The 19,912-nt window shown below is 40.8% G+C and overlaps 1 protein-coding gene across 1 annotated transcript in view; it reads right to left on the reverse strand.

Annotated features, from left to right (window-relative positions):
* Nucleotides 1-19,912, reverse strand: part of foxp1b (forkhead box P1b) — a 158,325-nt gene that overhangs the window by 66,571 nt on the left and 71,842 nt on the right. Inside the window, exon 6 of the mRNA XM_044348881.1 lies at nt 17,920-18,089. Coding sequence (XP_044204816.1) covers nt 17,920-18,078 — 159 coding nt within the window. The 5' untranslated portion in view covers nt 18,079-18,089. The remainder of the gene's footprint in view (nt 1-17,919; nt 18,090-19,912) is intronic.

Genomic DNA, 19,912 nt, shown 5'->3' on the forward strand with positions numbered 1-19,912 from the left:
GATGAGATTTTTACCATCATGTTGGGACATTTTTACCACATTTTACTGTTTACTTTTAACCCAAACCATAATCTTTCCCTAACCCTAACCAAGTATTTTTTGTGCCTAAACCTAACCAACAGCATTTAATGAGATGTGAAAACGTTAAAAATGCAGCGTTAAATTGGCATATCACCTGCAAACAAAATTGGACTTATGCCCTATTAGCTTATGCACTGCACGAAATGTGTGTGTAAAATCGCATTATGTGTACGCAGATCAGGTTGACAAGATGGTTTAATGTTACACATCCAACCAAAGCTGCAGCCAATTTACAATTCATTTGGAAAAACTCACCTGTAGATGAAAAATGCCAACAATGCTGTCTTGTTCTGCACTAAATCTTTAGCAAGTCATGTTTCTCTCAAGTCAGCTGGCTGATTAATGAACCTGACCATCATGGACTAACAGTGAAGCCCAGTAGAGTAGTATTCCATCCCTCTCTTTGAAATATTGACAGCCGTTAAGAAGCATTTCAACCAGGAAATAAATGTATTAACATTTAAGGAAGAGCAAGGGACTGATGGCAAGGCCACCAACACCATTAACACACATTTAATGACAAATTTATGTTTTTGAGTTTCCCGTAACTTTAAGGCAGCAACTGGTCTCCAGTTGTTTAAGTACAATCTATCTATCACTGAAGATAAAATCTGTGGGCATCAGAAGGACACAGTTGTCTGAGACTTAAGGTTACATTGGCTTAGCACATTGACAGTTCACAATTCTGATTTGCAAACCCTCTTTCATTTGAGTCTTTTTCTGGAGTGTTTACAGACTAACAAGTCATGAAAAAAATGTCCTTTGAGTGTAAGCACTTTCCCATACCACCTCTAGCTTAATTAACATGCGAAGTGCAATGTGACAGAATTGGCCACCCTCAATCTGCCTGAGCCACCTTCAGCTTTAGGCGCTGAGACCTGCAGGCTGCAGGCTTCAATAAATGTCGCAGGAGAAGTTATGCACTAAGCTCGAAGGGCTTACATAAACATGTGATGGAAATATCAAACAATGGCAAACTGAGAGAATAGACAGGAGAAAAAAAACAAAAACAGATTCTAATGTGATTTGAGCACCAGTTGAATTAGTGCAATTGGGTGAATAACTTGTCCAGATGTTTAATTTTCATTGATGACTGAACATTGCATCTATACAATAAATCACCATCCCCCTGTTTTTCACAGAGAGAGACTTGGTAATGGCTGGTGTGAATAAGAGGTAAGCCCAAAGTAAAATGCAGGTGGCAGAAGTAGCCTAAACAACAAGCACTGCAGGAACCAAGGGCATGTGGGCTATAGAGCTGCTGGGGTGGTGGGCGGGGGGATGACAGACTGCTGTTCAACTCCATTAGCTGCTATGTGAGAGGGGTGCATCTAGCAGCACACGACCTGTGAAGAATCTTAGATCTCACTCTATCTTGGAATGGGGATTGCCGCATTAATTCTAGGAAACTGTAATCTCTCAAGCAAATCAAATTACTCTCATTAAGCGCAAGAAGAAAACTGCCTCTGTAATAAGTATGTATAAAAAGTATTTATTACCAATAATCACCTCTTTAATATGAGCTAGCTTACAACGGCTTTTATTTTTGCTGATTAAGTTTAAAAATGGGGAAACAAGGAAGGGCACATGCTCACGGACGCATACACATGGCGTTCACACACACTTTCCGACACACACAAACACACACACACACACACACTAATACACAGCTCATGGAGTTTATGAGAGCGGTTGATACAGTGATTAAAGGGGAGGGTAGAGGGATACAGTGCTTGAGGGCCTTGGAGAGGACGTGCCTCACCTAGTCATAAAAACACACCTCTGTCTTTAAGCCAGCACCAGAATCGCTCTCAGTGGGTTCACTCGGAGGTGAATCACTAAAGAATTTACATGCAAAGTAGCACATGTCATCACCCAGACAATGCGCTTGCACACATATCGTTGCACTGTAACTTGGCATACACTCGCTGACCGCCACATATTTGCAACGGTTTGCGAGGTTGACGGCCTGACCCAGGGCAGGCGCTCTCAGATCAGCGCTATTTCTGAAATACACACAGCTGCTGCAGACTTTTTCCACCTCTTCATTTGCATAATTTGTGTATTTACAAGCCTAACCATTCCAAACAGCCAACAGTATGTTAATGTTATGGATGTATGATTTTTAAACAGTAAATAAAGCAAAATAACTTTGTAGGCATAACAACTCTGGTGGGAGGTAAAGTCTTTGCTCTTCTTCCAGGATATGACATCATTCCACATAGTACAAGCTGCCAAGTATAATTGCTTTGCTGGTAAATGTAAGAGACACAGATTTCCTCCCTCCCTGTTTGAAGCAAGTTTCAAGTATTTGATTCTTTATTCACATGACCAATTAATTACATCTAAAAAAAAAAAAAAGAAAAAAAAAAAGCTAAAAGACAAAAACACATCAAAATGGATGATAAAAACGATTTGCCTCTACAAAATCAATTAGGACTGGGGGTCAGTGGGTCATTCATTTACTGGTTCAGCATAATTACCTGTTTTTCTTCCCCTCATTTACTCCTTTATTCATCTGGGACACCGATGTCCCCGCAAACCAAAAGAACACACTTTTTGTGATTATTCAAATTAAACATCGATTCCTGAGAGAAAATGTCTGTAAAACTACGATGCGCCAAAGCTAATGTGCTCCAAAAACAAACTCCCCTGAAGCCAAATGAGGGAATTCTATTAGATGTCAGCCTACATACTGTAAATTTCAATTTGACTTGCCCAATCAGGTTATAAATAAAAAAATAAAAAATACAGAATCAAATTAGAAATCACAATTTGATCTTCTGGAATATGAATTATGATGAAGTAATGCTCAACTGCGTACCTATGCTTCCATCTGATATGAGTGCTTGGCAAGAGGATAAGTTACAGCAGTACTGTTGCCCTGTGGCTACAAATCACTGCTGGTGTTTCTTTGACTGTCTATCAAAGAGACTGCATCCACTCCTGTCTGTCCTGTCTGCTATGATTCATAGTGGTAGATGGGGGAGGTGAGATGGAGAGAAGGAGGATCATGGCTGACTGTAGATGTTCTTTCCTTCTTTTGAAGAAAGCTGTAAAGACCTTTATAAACTGAGTTGCTCCTATATAAAGTAAAAGGTGCTGGTCTTTTAATAGACAGACGCATTTATCATGTTTAACACATAAAAGCAGACTCAGTTAGTCCGCCTGCAGAATATCACATTAACACTTTGTAAACATCCACCCATAAAGATAATTATTTTGATTGCGAGACTCTTGTGAGGCTTTTCTTCCCCTCCTCAACATCTGGTTAAAATATGGGGCAAGCACTGGCTTCCTGGCTCCCGCTCAGGTGGTTAAAATAGACTGCACACATGCACACATACACATAGAGTGGTGGGTAACTTTAATTTTTCCCCCCTCTAGTTTACTTTTTTTTTTTTTTCACTCGGTGGCGAGTCAGCGAAAAGGCAATAGCTGTGGCTCCCCACATCGCACCTGCCAGGAAGCGATCCTTTTCTCTTCAGCCAGAGAGGCTGCTGGGATATGCCAGGACATGCAGCTGTGGCGTGAGCTTTAAGCTCAATGCTCCTACAGGCAGGGCATGGGGAGGTACAGAGGCGCACATGTCAGTTTTTCATTCATGAGTTATACAGCCAGCAAAGACTTGGAATCACCTGCAGTTGTGATCCAAAGCAAATATGTTTAAGGCCAAAATGCTTGATTTAAGGAAGAATCGTCACTTAGTTTAAATGGCAAAAAGGAATCATTTCAGAACCATTTTCTCACATCCACTAACATTGGTTTTGGGGCATTGCCTTATGCTCTTTGTTGTGTAGTACAGTGTTTCTCAAACTTTTTCACATCTAGGACCCCTAAACTGACACAAATTAGATCACGAACCCCCATTTGGTAAGATTCTGCCCCAGGGTCCCTCACCTGATAAGATTTTTGCTTTTACATATTTTATTACAGAACTGGTATGAAACCCATGAGCAAATTAGTCAAACATTCTGTCAATGTGTTACTTACAGATGGAATTATTTATAGTGAAAATAATTTTTGCTGGGGACCCCCTGGAATCACTTCAAGGACCCCTGGGGGTCCCTGGACCCCACTTTGAGAACCACTGGTGTAGTGGACCAGATGGAAGAGAGCCTCAAGAGTGGAGCAGAGCACAGGAGACTGTGATAATTGACCAAGATGCTGCTACCACTGAGTCCCTCTGTCCCCTCACCTCCAAATCCCAGTGGCCACGTTTTCAATTTAACACGGGACTTGACCAGATTTCACTCATTGCAGTGCTAAGGCACATCTTTGACACTTTTACATTAGAAGCCCAGCTTTCTGCTGATTAAAAACCTTCCCTCTGCCTCTCTCCCGCTGTATGGCGAGAGGTAATGTGAGATGGGTGTCTATTTCCTGTCCCTCCTCTACTTCCAAATCAACCACAAATAACTCACAGCCTCCTGCGCCTATCTTGATTTCACTCCTGAAGATAAGGACACCATTTATTGTTTTCATTGAGCTTGAGTGCTAAGACAGAGAGCTCCAAATTACTCTCAGATCGAGATAAATACACCTCAAATCGCTAATTCAATCCGTCTTCGGTGCTGGTGATGTTTTGAAGTTAGGGAAATATCAAAAGATCACACTGTGAAACCGGAGTCTGGCTGCACAATACTGGCAAGAGACCTCATCAAATTGAGAGGAAAAGCTAACTGTAACTTGAGTCTGAATTCCCTTTGGAGAAGCAGAGAGCTAGTACAATATGTCTATGTATTAAATATGGAATGTGTTTTTATTTGCATCCTTCGTAGCTATGAAGCAAAATGGACTGAATGTGTGTCACAGTCTGGGCTCTTAGACATTCATGACACCGAGGGGAGCATGCAATGAATTCGCAGGATGCATCAGTGTGGTGGAGTGCAGTGTTGCCCCGGGTATTGGTGGATGGTAGTGAGGGGTTGAGGAGTGGAGAGTATTTACTGATGTGGTTATCTTGTCCTGTGACAGGCAGGATCACTCAATCAGCCAGCGATGGCTGGGCTCAGGCAAGCATTACACGCACATCCCCATACTTCTGGGGAGGAAGCGTCAGCCAAGCCAAATCTGATCAACAAATGCAGTTCCCCAGTGCCACAGCTATCTGAGATGAAGATGATATTATGTGGAAGTGAGCAAAGTGATGGAGACAGCACAGGGGGAAAGAGAGAAAGACAGAAAGAGAGAGAAAAGGAGACAGAGCGAGACCTGAAGGTGGGACCTCCTTTAAGGCTCAGCTTCTTAAAGGAGAAGTGTATCTCTACTGGAAAGCAAGGAGATAACAAGCTGATATATTTTAATAAGAACCATGTGCCTCGCAACACTCCCTTTACCAGATCAAAGAAGCAAGCATTTATATGCTGGAGACAGTCTCACATTAATTATCAAAAACTTGAATTAAAAAATAAAAACTTGTCTGTCCAGTAGAGTTACATACCAATTAAAAACACAATCCTGGCAGAGTCCAACTGACATTTCTAATGATTCCTTCTAAAAATTACTGACATGTACATGTTATTAAAAGGTTAGAGAAATTTGCATTTAGCAATGAGGAAAAGTAAATATAGTGTTGAGTGTGCAGATAAGAGCTCAGTAATTAGGAGTAGGCATTGCAGTGGTGGAAAACATTTGAAGAATAAACCTGGACTAGTTTGCTTCTTTCCCTGTTGCCCTACAGATATTTTACATTATTCAATCCAAAATACCATCTTTCTGATTCTAACTTTTCTTTTGCATGTTAATGTTTAATAAGAGCCCTTGGCTATCTATGGGCACAATTATTAGATATCCGCAGAGAGAAATTGAAAAATTAATCATACTCTCAATTTTGTACTTCTCTGATCCATTGGAAATGGCTCTAAGAGCTGTGGCTTCTCCCCTGTCACAGGCTCCATCTAAACACAATCAATCTGTTGCCAGAGACGGGTTGCTTGTGCAAGGAAGACAATTGCATCAATACAGTAATTAACTGATTATTCATATGTTGGCACTTGTCCTGATGCACCACAACACTGATAAGCCTGTTGCAAATGGTGATGATTACAGAGATGTTTCTCTCCGGCCTGACATAGGAATATATGTGTCTAATTACCAAAAATATTACACCAAGTGGCACAGTGGGGATTCATCTGACAGGACGTTGTGTGAAATAGGTGCAGACAGTGGAGAAATGTCTCTCTCTCTTGGCCCTGAGCACATACTGCTAGACGGCGTATTACCACGCTAACACACTCGCTGAATTACATATAGTGACATAATAGGATGCACATCCACTGACAACAGTTGCAAATACAAAATTGCTTACACCAGGTGTCTTGTGCAGTTATACATCCATACAACTAAATTATCCATGCGTGGGCCCTGTAGGTTTTCAATAATCCTTGTTTTGGCCCCTGCCATTACTCTATGCAGTCTATGCTAATATAATGTACTGAGTATAAAATATGCTAATTTGCAGACAAAACCGCATTAACTTCTAGTTGACAGAGGGATTTATTCACACACTATCAAGTTTTCTGAGTGGCAATTTTAGTTTTTGACAGGCACGTACATAATCAGGTTTTATGTAGAATAATGGTAACTAAAATTTCAGTATTGCTTAAATACTGTTGTAAAAGATTGAATTTGATGTTCAGTACTTTCAGTAAAGGTGTTCTATCCAATCCAACCACACCATTACAGGGTGCACACACGTGGATCGAAATATTTACAAGTTGAATAATATGCAACTTTTTTTGTTTAGAGTAATTCCTGACAGCACTGCCATTGATATGGCATTTAGGATTTAGGGTGAGGAGGGTAACAAGGCTCTCCTTAAAGCCAATACATCCAGCTTGTCCTGTAGTGTGCAACTGTTATTAGTTAAAAAATATTATTTACTAATGAGACAAATTAATAATTAAAGCATAAATGAAGCTGTACTCTTCACATATGTGAGGACTGATCCTTGCAAAAATCAACATAGATAATTTATCTTCCTAAATGTGATGTATAATAGTGCAAAATGTGTCTGAATTTTGAAAATATTGATGTTTATGACATGCAGTATATAAAACGCTTATACAGTAGCATTTGACAAGCTAATGTGCCCAAATGAATTTAGGACTGTAGATATGTAAATCATTTATAAAACTGTGTGTCATAACAGCAATGACGTCATTTAAGCAAAAGTTCCACCTACGTTGTTTTAGAACACGGACAGGCAATCTGCAAGCACTAAATGAATATACACTGAGTGCAGAATTAGCACTTGATACTGATAGCACCGATAACTGATAACTCACTACTGATTAATATGAACTATGTAGGCAGTCTATTTTTTGACATTGGACAGTAGCAGTAAAATCAAAGTCAAGTAGCTGACTAATACAGCAGTAACATCAAACAGTTGACCGTGTCCTGGACTAAATCCCAGTCCACCTAAACTGGTTGATAAATTGTTGCCAGAAGTGAAATGTATAACTAACACATTGAAACACATGTTGCTGCTGTGCTGTCCAAGTCAAGCTCATGTTTAGTTTTGTTTCCCAGTGTATCAAAGTATATTACATTAAACTTAGCGTTGCCATCTGAGAGACATTACTCGTATTTCGTATGTCTGTGATGGATCTTGTGTGCTCTCCATCAGCCTCCCAGTACACTCTTATTGGACTTACTCAATTTCCCCTTCCATGCTTCAAACCCGACCCCCCAGCCCAACCCATCCCACCCACAGACATATACGCAGAGCACCCGGACAGAATGCCCTCCTCCCTAAACAACTCTTTCTTTAACATCTGCCCAGAAGCAGCACTGCTGCCTTTTGTCCACTCACTGTCTCCTAAGGCATGTCATCCAGCTCTAATCAAGCAGAAAATGGTCATAAATATTTCTTTCTGCTAGATTTCACATTCACATTTCACGCAGGGACATGATATTTTCCCCCTACCTCCAGGGAGTACCTAATGCAAAAAACAGTTACTTATATTCAAGGCTCATGTTCCTTCAGTCAAATGCAGAACATATTCCCCCATTTGCAGGGAAAAAAAACAAGAAAAAGAGGGGGAGCAAAGGAGAAGAGAGGAGGGGGTAGACATAAAGGACTGTCTTATTTTCTGTGCCATTTGCCGGCTAGTACTTTCACAGCCATCCCATTACATCATGTCAAAGATTGTAAACAAGCAAATAACAACAGCGCATCAGAGACCACAGTGAGGGAGCGGCACACATTGTCCTGCTCTGGAGGTCTCTCTGCCGCCAGCTGAGGAGGAAAAAAACATTTGTTTTTATTGTCCATTTAAATAATATATATATATCTTTGTACAGAGAAAAAGGTTGCAGGAGGATTTATATGAACCATTGTCTCTGGCCTGGCTAAGTATTTATGGCACATGTCATTCACAGGATGCAGAGGTGCCATCACTATTATTTATGACGAGACATCCCATCATGGCATATCATTCTCTAAATGGTATACAGCTATTCACCAGTGAATACCGACCTGTGCCATTTTTCTCTCAAATAGAGGCCATGTCAGTGCTGAACGTGCAGGGGAGTGGTTATTAATCACTGATACATACTTTGATGGGTGAATACATGTCAAACAATCAAATTTACTCTAAGAGACCTATACATGGTGTAGCTGTCCATGCATATTTACTTCAATGAAGGCTCATTTGATCATCAGCATCGGTAATTTATCATATTCCACCTTGTGTGCCAAAAACAGAGCTGTCATTTTTTTTCTGTGTCATAGAAAAAGAGACCTACACTGTACACTTGTGTTTGTTTTACACATAACTGAAATTCTAACAGTGCTTGAACTCTGTTACATTAGATTTAATTCAGTATTAAAAGATTTTGTTATTAATGTGTGTTTTTCAACCTTAGTGTCCTATAACATTGGCCTGATCCAATTAATGCCAATTACTTCACTGCAAAGGTGCATATCTCATAATTTGCTTTCCAATACAATTCAGAAGGGCCAAAGGAAACTAAACAAACACAGGATCTGTCAAGACCCATGATGCACCTTACATCTATAGCTCATTTTCAGCTCAATACAGCAAAATGGTACAGAACAATCTGGCGAAAATATAGAATTTAACAGTTAAACTGTATCTTGATGTCTTAAGTCTTGTGAATACTATTCCTTTTGAGAGAAGGAAATAATACTTAATTGCCCACCCATGTCAAAAATTGTCTTTGGTCTCTCTGTCAGCTCATTAAAGCTCAGTTTCATTTGTTCCAAGCAGATTATTGTTTTAGTCAAATTTCTTTTCCTTAACGTAAACATATTTGTGTTCATTCTGCGTTTCATTTTCAATATCTGCAGGCTCTGTGCTAACGAATGGCAGCAGGTGGCAAACAGGCATTTTGCTACCATCACCTGGCTCTCCTCAGAACCTCAGCACTTCCCCCCTCTGTCACCCAGCCTGGCCAGGGTTTGCAGGCTGACGCCAAGGATGAACACTGATGTCTATTACCCACATTGTGCCAAGAGATTATGAATAAGATATAAAAGCCAGGCTCACTACAGGATTTTCACATTAGCCTGGCTGTGTAGGTGATGCCCTCTATGCATACATGTATACAAGCAAGTGCACATGCTTGCATGTGTCATAAATGCACATGCACACACATTTACCCAAACACGCACGCATGCGTGTTGGGGTAAATTCCAGACTATGGGTTGGGCACACAGGCAACTCCACCTTTGTAGCTGTTCACATGTGCACCCAAAAGATGCCTTAATCTGCAACAAGGATTAGGGCTTATTGAAACAAATAAGTGTTTTAAGAGGAGACAGTCCCGGTTTCAATTTCAATAGCTCATTTAACCCTTATCTGCCCAAATCCTTAGGGTCCATTCTATGTTAATTGGATCTACATTGCACTAGCATTGGGGGTGTTAACAAGCACAGCCTATGAATATTAATTACCCTGAAGTTTTCTGCACAGGAAAGACTTCACTGATACATATTAATTCTATGAAGTTTTTAAAGTAGTGCTCTCATTAAAAATGAATAGGCCCTGCGCTTGAATGTTTTCCCAAGAGGAATTGTGCATCCTTAAGTCTATCCCTAATAAATTGGGTCAAACTGGCTATCCTTAAAGAATAGCTTCTTCCTAAAATGGCATTATTATTCAACTAATTGTAAACATTCCAATGGGGTGAAGAAAGGGTTTTGTTGAAACAGTGTTTTGACAATGGCTATTAAAGCCAGTCATGTCTGAGCGTGTACTTTCCCAACAACTGTCTCCTGAGGCCCTGTTAAAACGGTTACTTATTTACAACACTAAACACACAAGTTGTTCAGCTAAACAGCGCAAAATTACTCACTGTATGCCCATGTGTGTGTGCATAAGTGAGGATTTGTGTGTGTGTCTTGATGTGGAGCATTCAGGAGCAGTTGTTGGCACTACTTTAAATAAAACATTGAGGATGCATTAGTCCTCCGGCTAGCCGAGGCCTCTCTCTAAGCCATTTAATACTGAACTGACGCAGACGTGTTTCCCTGTCTGCCTCCAGCCAGCTGCTTGAGACACCTGCTCAAAGTTTAGAGTTGCCCACTTCAGCACAAACCGTGGTCATCAAAGACCATCCGGGCGCCACACAATGAGAGCCACTTCACTCCTCCTAATGATACCAGCATACACTCGCATCATTCACATGGGAAGCATTTGTACACACGTCCTTCAGAGGTTTCCACATGCACACATTCTCCACAGGGATATATGGTATATGTAGTCTTATACAACTGAGGATGTAGAATCACTACACGCACACACACACGAAACCAGGTTAAGATGAATGCTTTATATGCTCTGCAACGGTTTAATTATTTTAAAAGTCCGGTTAAAATGCAGTTGGTCAGTAGTCAGATTTTTCCACTACTGCCAACCATATTTCTGAACCACCGCTTGAATATTTCACATATATTTGAGTTAATATGTTATATATAGAATCTGCTCAGTGGTGTGATGCTGGGGCTTTAAGAGGTTTGTTTGTTTAGTTGGAGCGTTTGGATTGATGGTTCAGTGAGTGGACAGGCTCTGTAGTCAGTCAGCATGTTTTTTCACACTGTGCCCATATGTTTGAATTTTTTTTTTCTTTTTGCAAATAGCCTACTGCTAGCTGTCCTGGGTCAATGCCATGTAAATATGTACTTTGAACCCTTATGAAACCTGGTTATGGATTGGCCTAATGATCAGAAATCCGGATCTACAAGTGTCATTTACCCGTATTTAATTTTGTCAAATGAATTTGCTGCAGAAAATTGTAATCTGATTGACAGTTTCAGTGCAGCAGTGCAGGAATTACTGTTAGCTTTGGTTAATAAGTAGCATTTATGAGCTGTGATAAAATATTTGTTCAGAGAAAAAGAGAAAAATTCAGAGACAATAAATTCATAAAACTGTTTTAGGATGTAGTGAAACAGTACAGAGATCAGGAGGGGACAGCTCTGTGTCTGTCCTTACTAGACATTGGCTCGAATGCACATTTTTTTGTTTTCCAATCAAAAAAGGAGGAAAATATTTAAGAGTTTCCCTTATTGGTTTGACGTTTCAGTATTTGTTGAAATCCTTACAAACAACTATTAGATTACCAACAACATGAAAATGCAAATGCGGATCACAGTCAACATTTTATATAACCTGAGTTTTCAGATTTATCTCCTTTGTTGTGGTCATACTCTTAAAGGACCAGTATTTAGAATTTAGTGGCCTCTAGTGGTAAGGTTGCAGATTACAACCAGCTGAATACCCCTCCCCTTCCAAGCGTGTAGGAGAACCTACAGTGGTCGCAAAACCGAGAAAAATACGAAAGGCCCTCTCGAGAAGCAGTGTTTGGTTTGTCTGTTCTGGGCTTCTGTAGAAACATGGCGGTGCAACATGGCGGGCTTCATGGAAGAGGACCCGCTTCCTATGTAGATATAAAGGGCTCATTCTAAAGTAACGAAAACACAATGATTCTTATTTTCAGGTGATTATACACTAATAAAAACATACTTATGGATATTATATTCCATTTGTGCCAAGTCTGTTCCGCTAGATGCCACTGAATTCTACACACTGCACCTTTAATTCTTTAACCTGACAACGGAGACTAGTTTGCTTGTTTATGTCATGTATTAGAATTGATCTTAATTTGTTATATTTGTTTTTATTTTCTATTAATAATTACACTGTCTTGACGTAATCAAGCAAAGTCCATCAAAGATTCCCATAGTAGTGTTAGTGTAAATGTAATTATTTTCCGAAATTCAACTGCTGACAATGTCTCCATCAAACACATTTGATATTATGTGTGAGTAAATAAAGGAAGATTTTAATTTCTAACAGCAATGACTATCATGTTACTGTGAAAAGTCTGTAATCCTCACATCTCCGAAACGCACACTTTCTGTTTCTCTTCTTTTGTGCTGAGATGAGACAGGAGCAACAATGAGAGATGATTGAGTGAGCATGAGTGTGTGTGTGTGTGTTCCCATGTGTGTCCATTCTGATTACCACAATGTCAAACAACTCCTGGGATCCCCTCCTGTTGCCCATATAAGCAGGGTGTGTAAAAAGGATGTCGGCCCAAGCAACAGTCAACTATTTTAAACTATGGGTTGGGCACACATGCAACCTGTGCTTCATCTCTTCCCAGTCGGAGAGCGGTAGACTCAACAAAATGGATGAGTTCATAGGTTGGCTGTCTTGGAAGGCATCCATAAGACAAAGGAGAGGTGCTGGGTGGTTTACCTCCCAAAAACTTCACTAACAAAACCTGGGTGACGAAAGGATTTGAAAAGTTGCATCTAGACTAAACAGATTTTTCTTCTGATAAAAAAAAAAAAAAAAAAAATGCACGCAACTGTGTTAAGAAAAGAATACAATTCACGTGAGAGAAGCTTAAACCTGAGTAAAAAACAGTCATGATATTTTCAGTGACACGAGCTGTGTTTTTTTTTTTCCCTTTAATAATTATTTCCCTCTTTTTTCGACATAGCAGCACATCACTGTTCAATTTTCACCTCCATCTGTGTGATTATTAATCAGATCACACATCAATTGCCAGAACCAGCAAAGAAATTCAGCCTGTAATAAAACTGTCATGTGCTGTGGTATAAAGACAGATGTTGCCAGTTGTGTGATAACATAATTAAACTGTTCTGTGAGGGATTCCATAAAATTATTCAAATTGGACGAGCACTATCATTTTACCAATAAAGCAATTTAGGGCAATATGCAGTGTCATAACACTGTCTGTCTCCGCCAGATTTTCCAATAAGTTGGAGCCTGTGCTTGGCCTCCTGTGACAATATGAACAGTATACATAAAGATACTTGAGAGCTCCTAGAGATGGAGGAGTATGCACAGCAAGACCGTGGGGACTCACATCCTTTCAGTGAACTGTTATGTAGATGCAAACTTGTGTGTTTGCATGTACACATGCTGGATGCGTGCATGAGTTAGATGAGACGTCTCAGAACGGAAGCACACATTCAGTAGGATAATGCACTACAGCTATTGGTCAGAAAGCACCTAGAGCAAAGAAGCCTTTATCATACATGTCAAATATTCAGCGCTGCTTTGCACAGATACAGTATTCTGCAGTAGAGCAAATACAGAGATACCAGCAGGAATTTAAATCAAAAGTGCGGTGATAAGGCTGCTTCTTGTGAAACACCATAACAGTGTATGTATTTCAATCCAGGCATACCACTCTCTCCCTCTTCCCCTCAGCTCTGCAGCAGAGTACATGTGATTTGCGAGATCTGAGGCAGCAAATACTCTCTGGCCTCATCTCTGAAGTGACACTGTTAACTCTCTCCGTCTGACCATTAGCCCATGATGTGGACTTGATGCCAGAAACCAGCAGGCCCTGCACTGCCAGGCCTGGCCTATGGACCTCTATTCTGTCTGAGCGTGAACGTGTTTGTATGTGTACTGTACGTCTGTGTGTGTCTGCGTGTGTGTACCTATCAGAGTGTACTCTGATAGCAAGGCTTATCATCTGGCACTTCCCCCTGAAGCTTGGCAGGACAGAGCTCAGTGACAGTGGCTAAGACGTGCATTTCCACCTTCTCAAGCATCCACAAGGGACCATGTAAGCCTTGCATTATGCAAACAGGAAACCTGTGCCCGCTCAGCTCTTTCTGTGGCCACTGTTATGCGTGTCACTCTCTCCTCTCTGTACACGCAACATTATGGACACCTCAACCACGCAGGGAGAGAAAAAGAAAAAAAAACCCCATAATTGGCTGGGCTTATCTTTAGATATGTAACGACGCTTAAAGGCACTTGTTTGACAAAGCAAGCTGCATGGATATGTGTGCAATAAAAGAAAAGCAATTATTCATCCCGGTATTATTTTTTCTTTTATGATACTGTTAGGGTATACTTGTACAGTATCACTGAGAGGAAAAGACAAGCTGATATTTTAGAAATTGCTCTAACTTGATTTAAAGGGCTCTTCTAAAAGACAGGATATTAATATTTAATGATCTACAGTTGTATCAGTTGAACCAAATTTCGAGCAGAGGAATTGCTTGCATGGTTAAACATGTGAGATGTTATAAACGCATTGCTGAAATTGACCATACATCACAGGAAATATGTGTGGGGAGTTGAATGTCCTGAAGACAGCAGCTTCGAAGCTGACACAAATTCCCTAACGTCATTATGGTTACTGCATGTTTACTTGAATACCACAGCTAGATGTAGGCCTTCTCACAACACAACTTCCTGTTGCAAAAAAACATTTAAATCACAAATCACAAAACAGGTTATTGCACAAGCACTCTCATACTATTGCTTTTGTTTTTATTTTATCTCCTATAGTATCTTTACTTCCTCATGAGGATAGTGTTAAAACCACAACTTCTGCAACACAAACAAATAGCACAGAGACAAACATGTTCAGATTCGGGGGCAAGCACAAACAGTATCTGTTATGAAAAAAGATAAGCATAAAGATACTGAACACCACCAACAGGCAACAACCAAAAAGAGGCAAAACAATTTTTTTGTTACAGCACACCCAAACGTCTAAGCGTTACAACACAAGATATCACGTTTAGTTCCTCAAAAAGTTAAATCTGCTTAATTTCCACAGCATCTTTGAAAGAAAGAGAAGTCTTTCTTCCCCTCCTCACTTCTTAACAAACAGTATTTGACTTACTAATAGAGATGCTTAAATCAAGCTTATGGTCCACTTCCCCCAAATCTGACTAGTCTACAAGATGAATTCCCCTGTCAGAATCAAGATGATCAAACAGATTACAATTATTTCATCCCCCATCTTTATTAATGAGGACTGTCTTTCATAGTTATGTTCCCTAATAAGAATAAATGATATGCCACTGCCAGGTTTGTTGTTCCTGCTCACTCAGGGGACTCTCAGACATTTGCACTTTAAGTCTGAGAAGATTTTAGATTGATTTTTGCATCACCTAAAGGGGTAATAGCATCTTGGATGTTTTGTGAAGAACAAAGAATGCAAAAAAAAAAAAACCCTCAGTGTGTCAGTTAGCCGTGTATTAGCACAAACCGCAAATAAAACTTAAAAGAAAGACTGTGAAATGCCACAAAAGTAAAAAGTTATCAAGTAATTGAGCGAAGATCGTAATGCCCTGGGGACAATTAACATGGTTCATGGTGCATGAGTGAAAATCCTGGGTTAGTCTAATGGGAAAATAAAAAGAGTGCCTGTCTGCCTTCCCAGTAACACTACCCTGGTAAGTAGCCTATCAAAGCCCAGTGTCAGGAGCTGAGAGTGAGACATCTCGTCCTTCGTCCCCAGCCATGCGCCATTTATCACACACAACAATTAATACGCCTCCCTCTTTTCAACTCTAACCGCAGGCCACAGAAATTAACCACTGGATTTGTTCAAAAGGCATAAAGCAAAAAGTGCTGGGTATTTACCATTGTGGAAAGCAGAGGGCAGAAAATGCGGCTGTAATAAACTGAATTGGGAAAAAGAGAGTTGCTCTTTTTTCCTTCCTTTAAATGCCAGGGCAGATCCTGGAGAGTAATACTTCTTTCTGGATGACTAGAAAACAGGGACCATGGTTGGACGACTGGCTCTATTCTAGCAGGGAGGCTTTATTTCCATCCCTTCTTGGTGTCAAGTGCACATCCATGACACTTTTTTCTCTCTCCCTCTCCCCTGCCTCACATTCATCAAAGTTGTAACCCTGTTGTCTTTGCAGAGCGAATCAGAATGTGCCCCTGGCAAAGAATGAAGGAAAAGTCAACAGGAATTAAGTTTCAGTGCAACTGTTTACTCAACTGTGGCCTGCAGTTATTGAAATTTTATCCATGGTTTTGTGTGACTACTGCAGTAATGAATTCAGTATGGCTGTGATTTTCTCACTGACGACATGCTCATTTTGAGCTGGAAAAATGGGTGGGAGGTGGGGTCTGAGACTGGGGTCTGGAGCTGGGGGAGTGGGGATAAAGAGCAAATCTGGAGAGGCCTAAAGGCCTAACACTGAGACTGAGGAGCAGGATGCACGCTGACACACCCTTTCTACTTAATGATACGCCAACACTTTTTCACATTTTTTCCGATACTGTCCTGATTAATACTCTAAAAAATGTGGTGAACTAATACATCTTGTTCCAAGGCACACACCATGTACCTCTAATACCATCACATGTGGACTGTATGTTTGCCCCTTTCCCGTTTACTTTCCTAAATGTATCTACAACAGATGTAAAGGAAGAAAATAATAAGATATATCTAATCATAATGTAAATGGAACCAGTTATGAGGTCAGATGTCTACGTAAGTGATATATAAATAGGAGTACTTTTTTGTATCATGATAAGACTTGTGTGTACAACGTATTATCACAGGATTAAACTGTGTGTAACATCAAGTGAGATGTCAATTAATGCCTTTTCAAAATGTTATTTTTATAAATAAAAATATTACTTATCATGGTTCATACCTCACGTTGTCAAAATGAGATATGAATGACTTTGCTAGTTAAAATCAGTTTTGACAAAAGAATTGTGTTTCACAGTGTCACAACATAATATTATCACAATGTGATGATGATTCTGCTGAAAGATGATAAATGATAATACTGAATTATTGCTCATCTCTATATGTTGGTGTTATATTTTCCATGTTCCATGCTGCAGCATTGTTGCTCTCCCTGTACAAATGCTGATGGATGTGCTGTGACAACAGACGGCGGCACATAGCCTGTGCATCATCACCAAACAGCTCCTGACAACAACCCTAGTCGTCCTGTCGGATAGACCAAGATAGCAGAAGACACACTGATCTTTTCAATGTTGTTTCCTTAAACACACTGTCGTGTGCCACACATAACACTGACACCAACAGAAAGAGCTTGTCTGTTTGCCTCAAGTCGGAGATGGTGAAAATGTTTTGGGCTTCACCAAATGCCGGCGTGCATCTCTGCACCTCATTGGTTAACATGGCAGAGTGTGGCATTAGTTGTGAGTGTGAGGTGTGTTTACAATGAGCCAGGGGAAAATGCTGTCATCCTATTGGATGTCATGGTTTCTTAACTGTCTACAAAATCCTGTGGCACCTACACACTTAAAATATGTCAGAACACCATGATAAATATTTTACCAAAATGCAGATGCTGCATGCTACGATAAACACAACCAAACACAATCACACAGAGAGAGCACTTCCCCTTCTTTAAATATTCAAAATGTGCCTCAATATACATAAATAATAATAATAATGTGTTTATGTACTAGATGTACTTTGAGGTGGAATTAAATATTAAGTGGCACTCTAAGAGGGGATTTGGGCCTGCTCTTGACATGGATTAATAAAGTGAAGACAGGTGTGAAAGGGGGACTGGTCTACCTGGTGCTGCTGGAGATGCAGGAGGTCAGCTGCAGTCACCTCCACTGATGGCGTGGCGCTGTTGGGTCGTCCTTCCCTGGACCCGCCCTCCACACTTGCACCTCCATTTTGATTGGCTGGTCCGTTGCTTGTCGCCTCCGTCCCAGATTCTTGCATCATGACTTAAAAACCTGAGAGAAGACACAGAAAGAGAGAAAACAGGGACAGAGAGAGTGAGAGAGACAGGGCGAAACAGCTGTTAAAACACACAGCAATGAGGTCGCATTTCAACTCTGGGCCAAACTATAAACATCTGTCATATCCTTCCCACACAATTTCACTTTTATTGCAGGTTTCCCTATTGGTTTGTGCTTCCTTGTGTCTTGTTTGTTTGCTTGTAGCATATGCAATGAGGCAAACACACACGCTCTCACAGACTGCTTTTCCACAGAGTAATGAACTACTCCTTTGTTTTGTCTTTTCCGGTGCAGATCCTTTGCAGATGACATGTCCATACTGGGCTGGAGAAAAGGGAATGGGACTCAGGTTTTGTTCTACATTATGGGGTATATGCAAGGGTGCGGTGGAGGGGTTGGGGTCCAGCACACAACGGAGAGGAACCCAACCTGAGTTGAGTGAGAGCAGAGGAGCCCAAGAAAACACTGGACCTCCAAAACAAAACACTTTCTATGGAAATGGATATATTTACTTGCATGGCTCCCAGAAGAACCACGGCTGAATGGCTTTTTAATGGGAAACAGGGCGACTGTGTGAGGCCTGCCAAAGGATCTCCATGAGAAACATCCAATCTGAGGCCGAGCGAAAACAGTCAAATCCTTCAGGGGTGCTCAATTAACACCAAAATACGGGTCTGAATATAAATAAACCCCTTTGAGTTGTTGGAAAAAATGTTGTCTTTCATAACTTAAATTAACTCAAAAGAATAACATACAATTACTGGCAGTATGTATCACTGTATGCTTTTTGTTTTATGTAAAAATATGACAATAGCAATCAGTATAAAATATGAAGACAAAGCTACAGTATTTGCTTACATTTTACGTCCTCTGTTCTGCGTTTGGATACACAAAAGCCAGACAGACATGTCCCCCCCCCCCCACCCCCCTCTCTCTCTCTGGGGATGAGTGCCAGTGACACTGGTGCATATCTGTGCCTGTATTCCTCAAATCAGTGGAATGATTTACAGCTATTGTGCGCTGGTCGCAGGCCTCACTGGCGCAGCGCGTCTAGCCTCCCAATTCCAGAGCGGTTAATGAAGCTGACCAAGTCAGGCAGAAGCGAATTAACTTGCCTGATTAATTATTTATATGAAGCAGAATAAATGCCTTTAAAACACAGGGCCTCATCATGAAAGAAGGTGAAAATGGAACTAAATGCAGATTTATGGTGTTGCATTTAAGGCGTGTAATAGGAGGGCCAACGAGAGTTAATATGTGCTCAACTGCATGGGCACAGCGTCTCTAGAGATGCAGATCTAAACAAGATGCAGACACATACCCAGACACCACAGGGACACGCACTCTGACAGATCTCTGACAGACAGGAAATTGAAGTTGACAACTTGTCACATAAGAATATTTACAGAGCATAGGTGAGATAATAATCTAGACATTGTATTATTAAAAAATAAACAGCACTATAACCAGCACTGTTCTTTTAAATTGTGGTTTTCAGGGATTGTCTCAGCTCAGCATCATCAGTAGCAGTTGTGGGCTATAGGGAGCTAAAACAGAACCAGAACTAGAATCAAACCAAAAGTGCACTATAGTTTACATCTCCTCTCCTGTAGAAGCCCTCCTTGCAAGAAGCATATCCGAGTGAGTCATCTGACACTGTGGCCTGTGCCGGTTCAGTTGTGTGTCACAACGCCCCCACACTCAGGGGCCTGTCTGAGCAGCTTGGGCCCGGCCTACAGGCCCTGTTCTCTGGGCTGGGGCTAGAGCCGGCCCCCCTCTCCCTCCAGACAGATGTTGACCCGGCTCACCCCTCCAGT

The sequence above is a fragment of the Thunnus albacares genome, chromosome 4, assembly GCF_914725855.1.
Source record: "Thunnus albacares chromosome 4, fThuAlb1.1, whole genome shotgun sequence".
In the NCBI taxonomy this organism is placed as follows: domain Eukaryota; kingdom Metazoa; phylum Chordata; class Actinopteri; order Scombriformes; family Scombridae; genus Thunnus; species Thunnus albacares.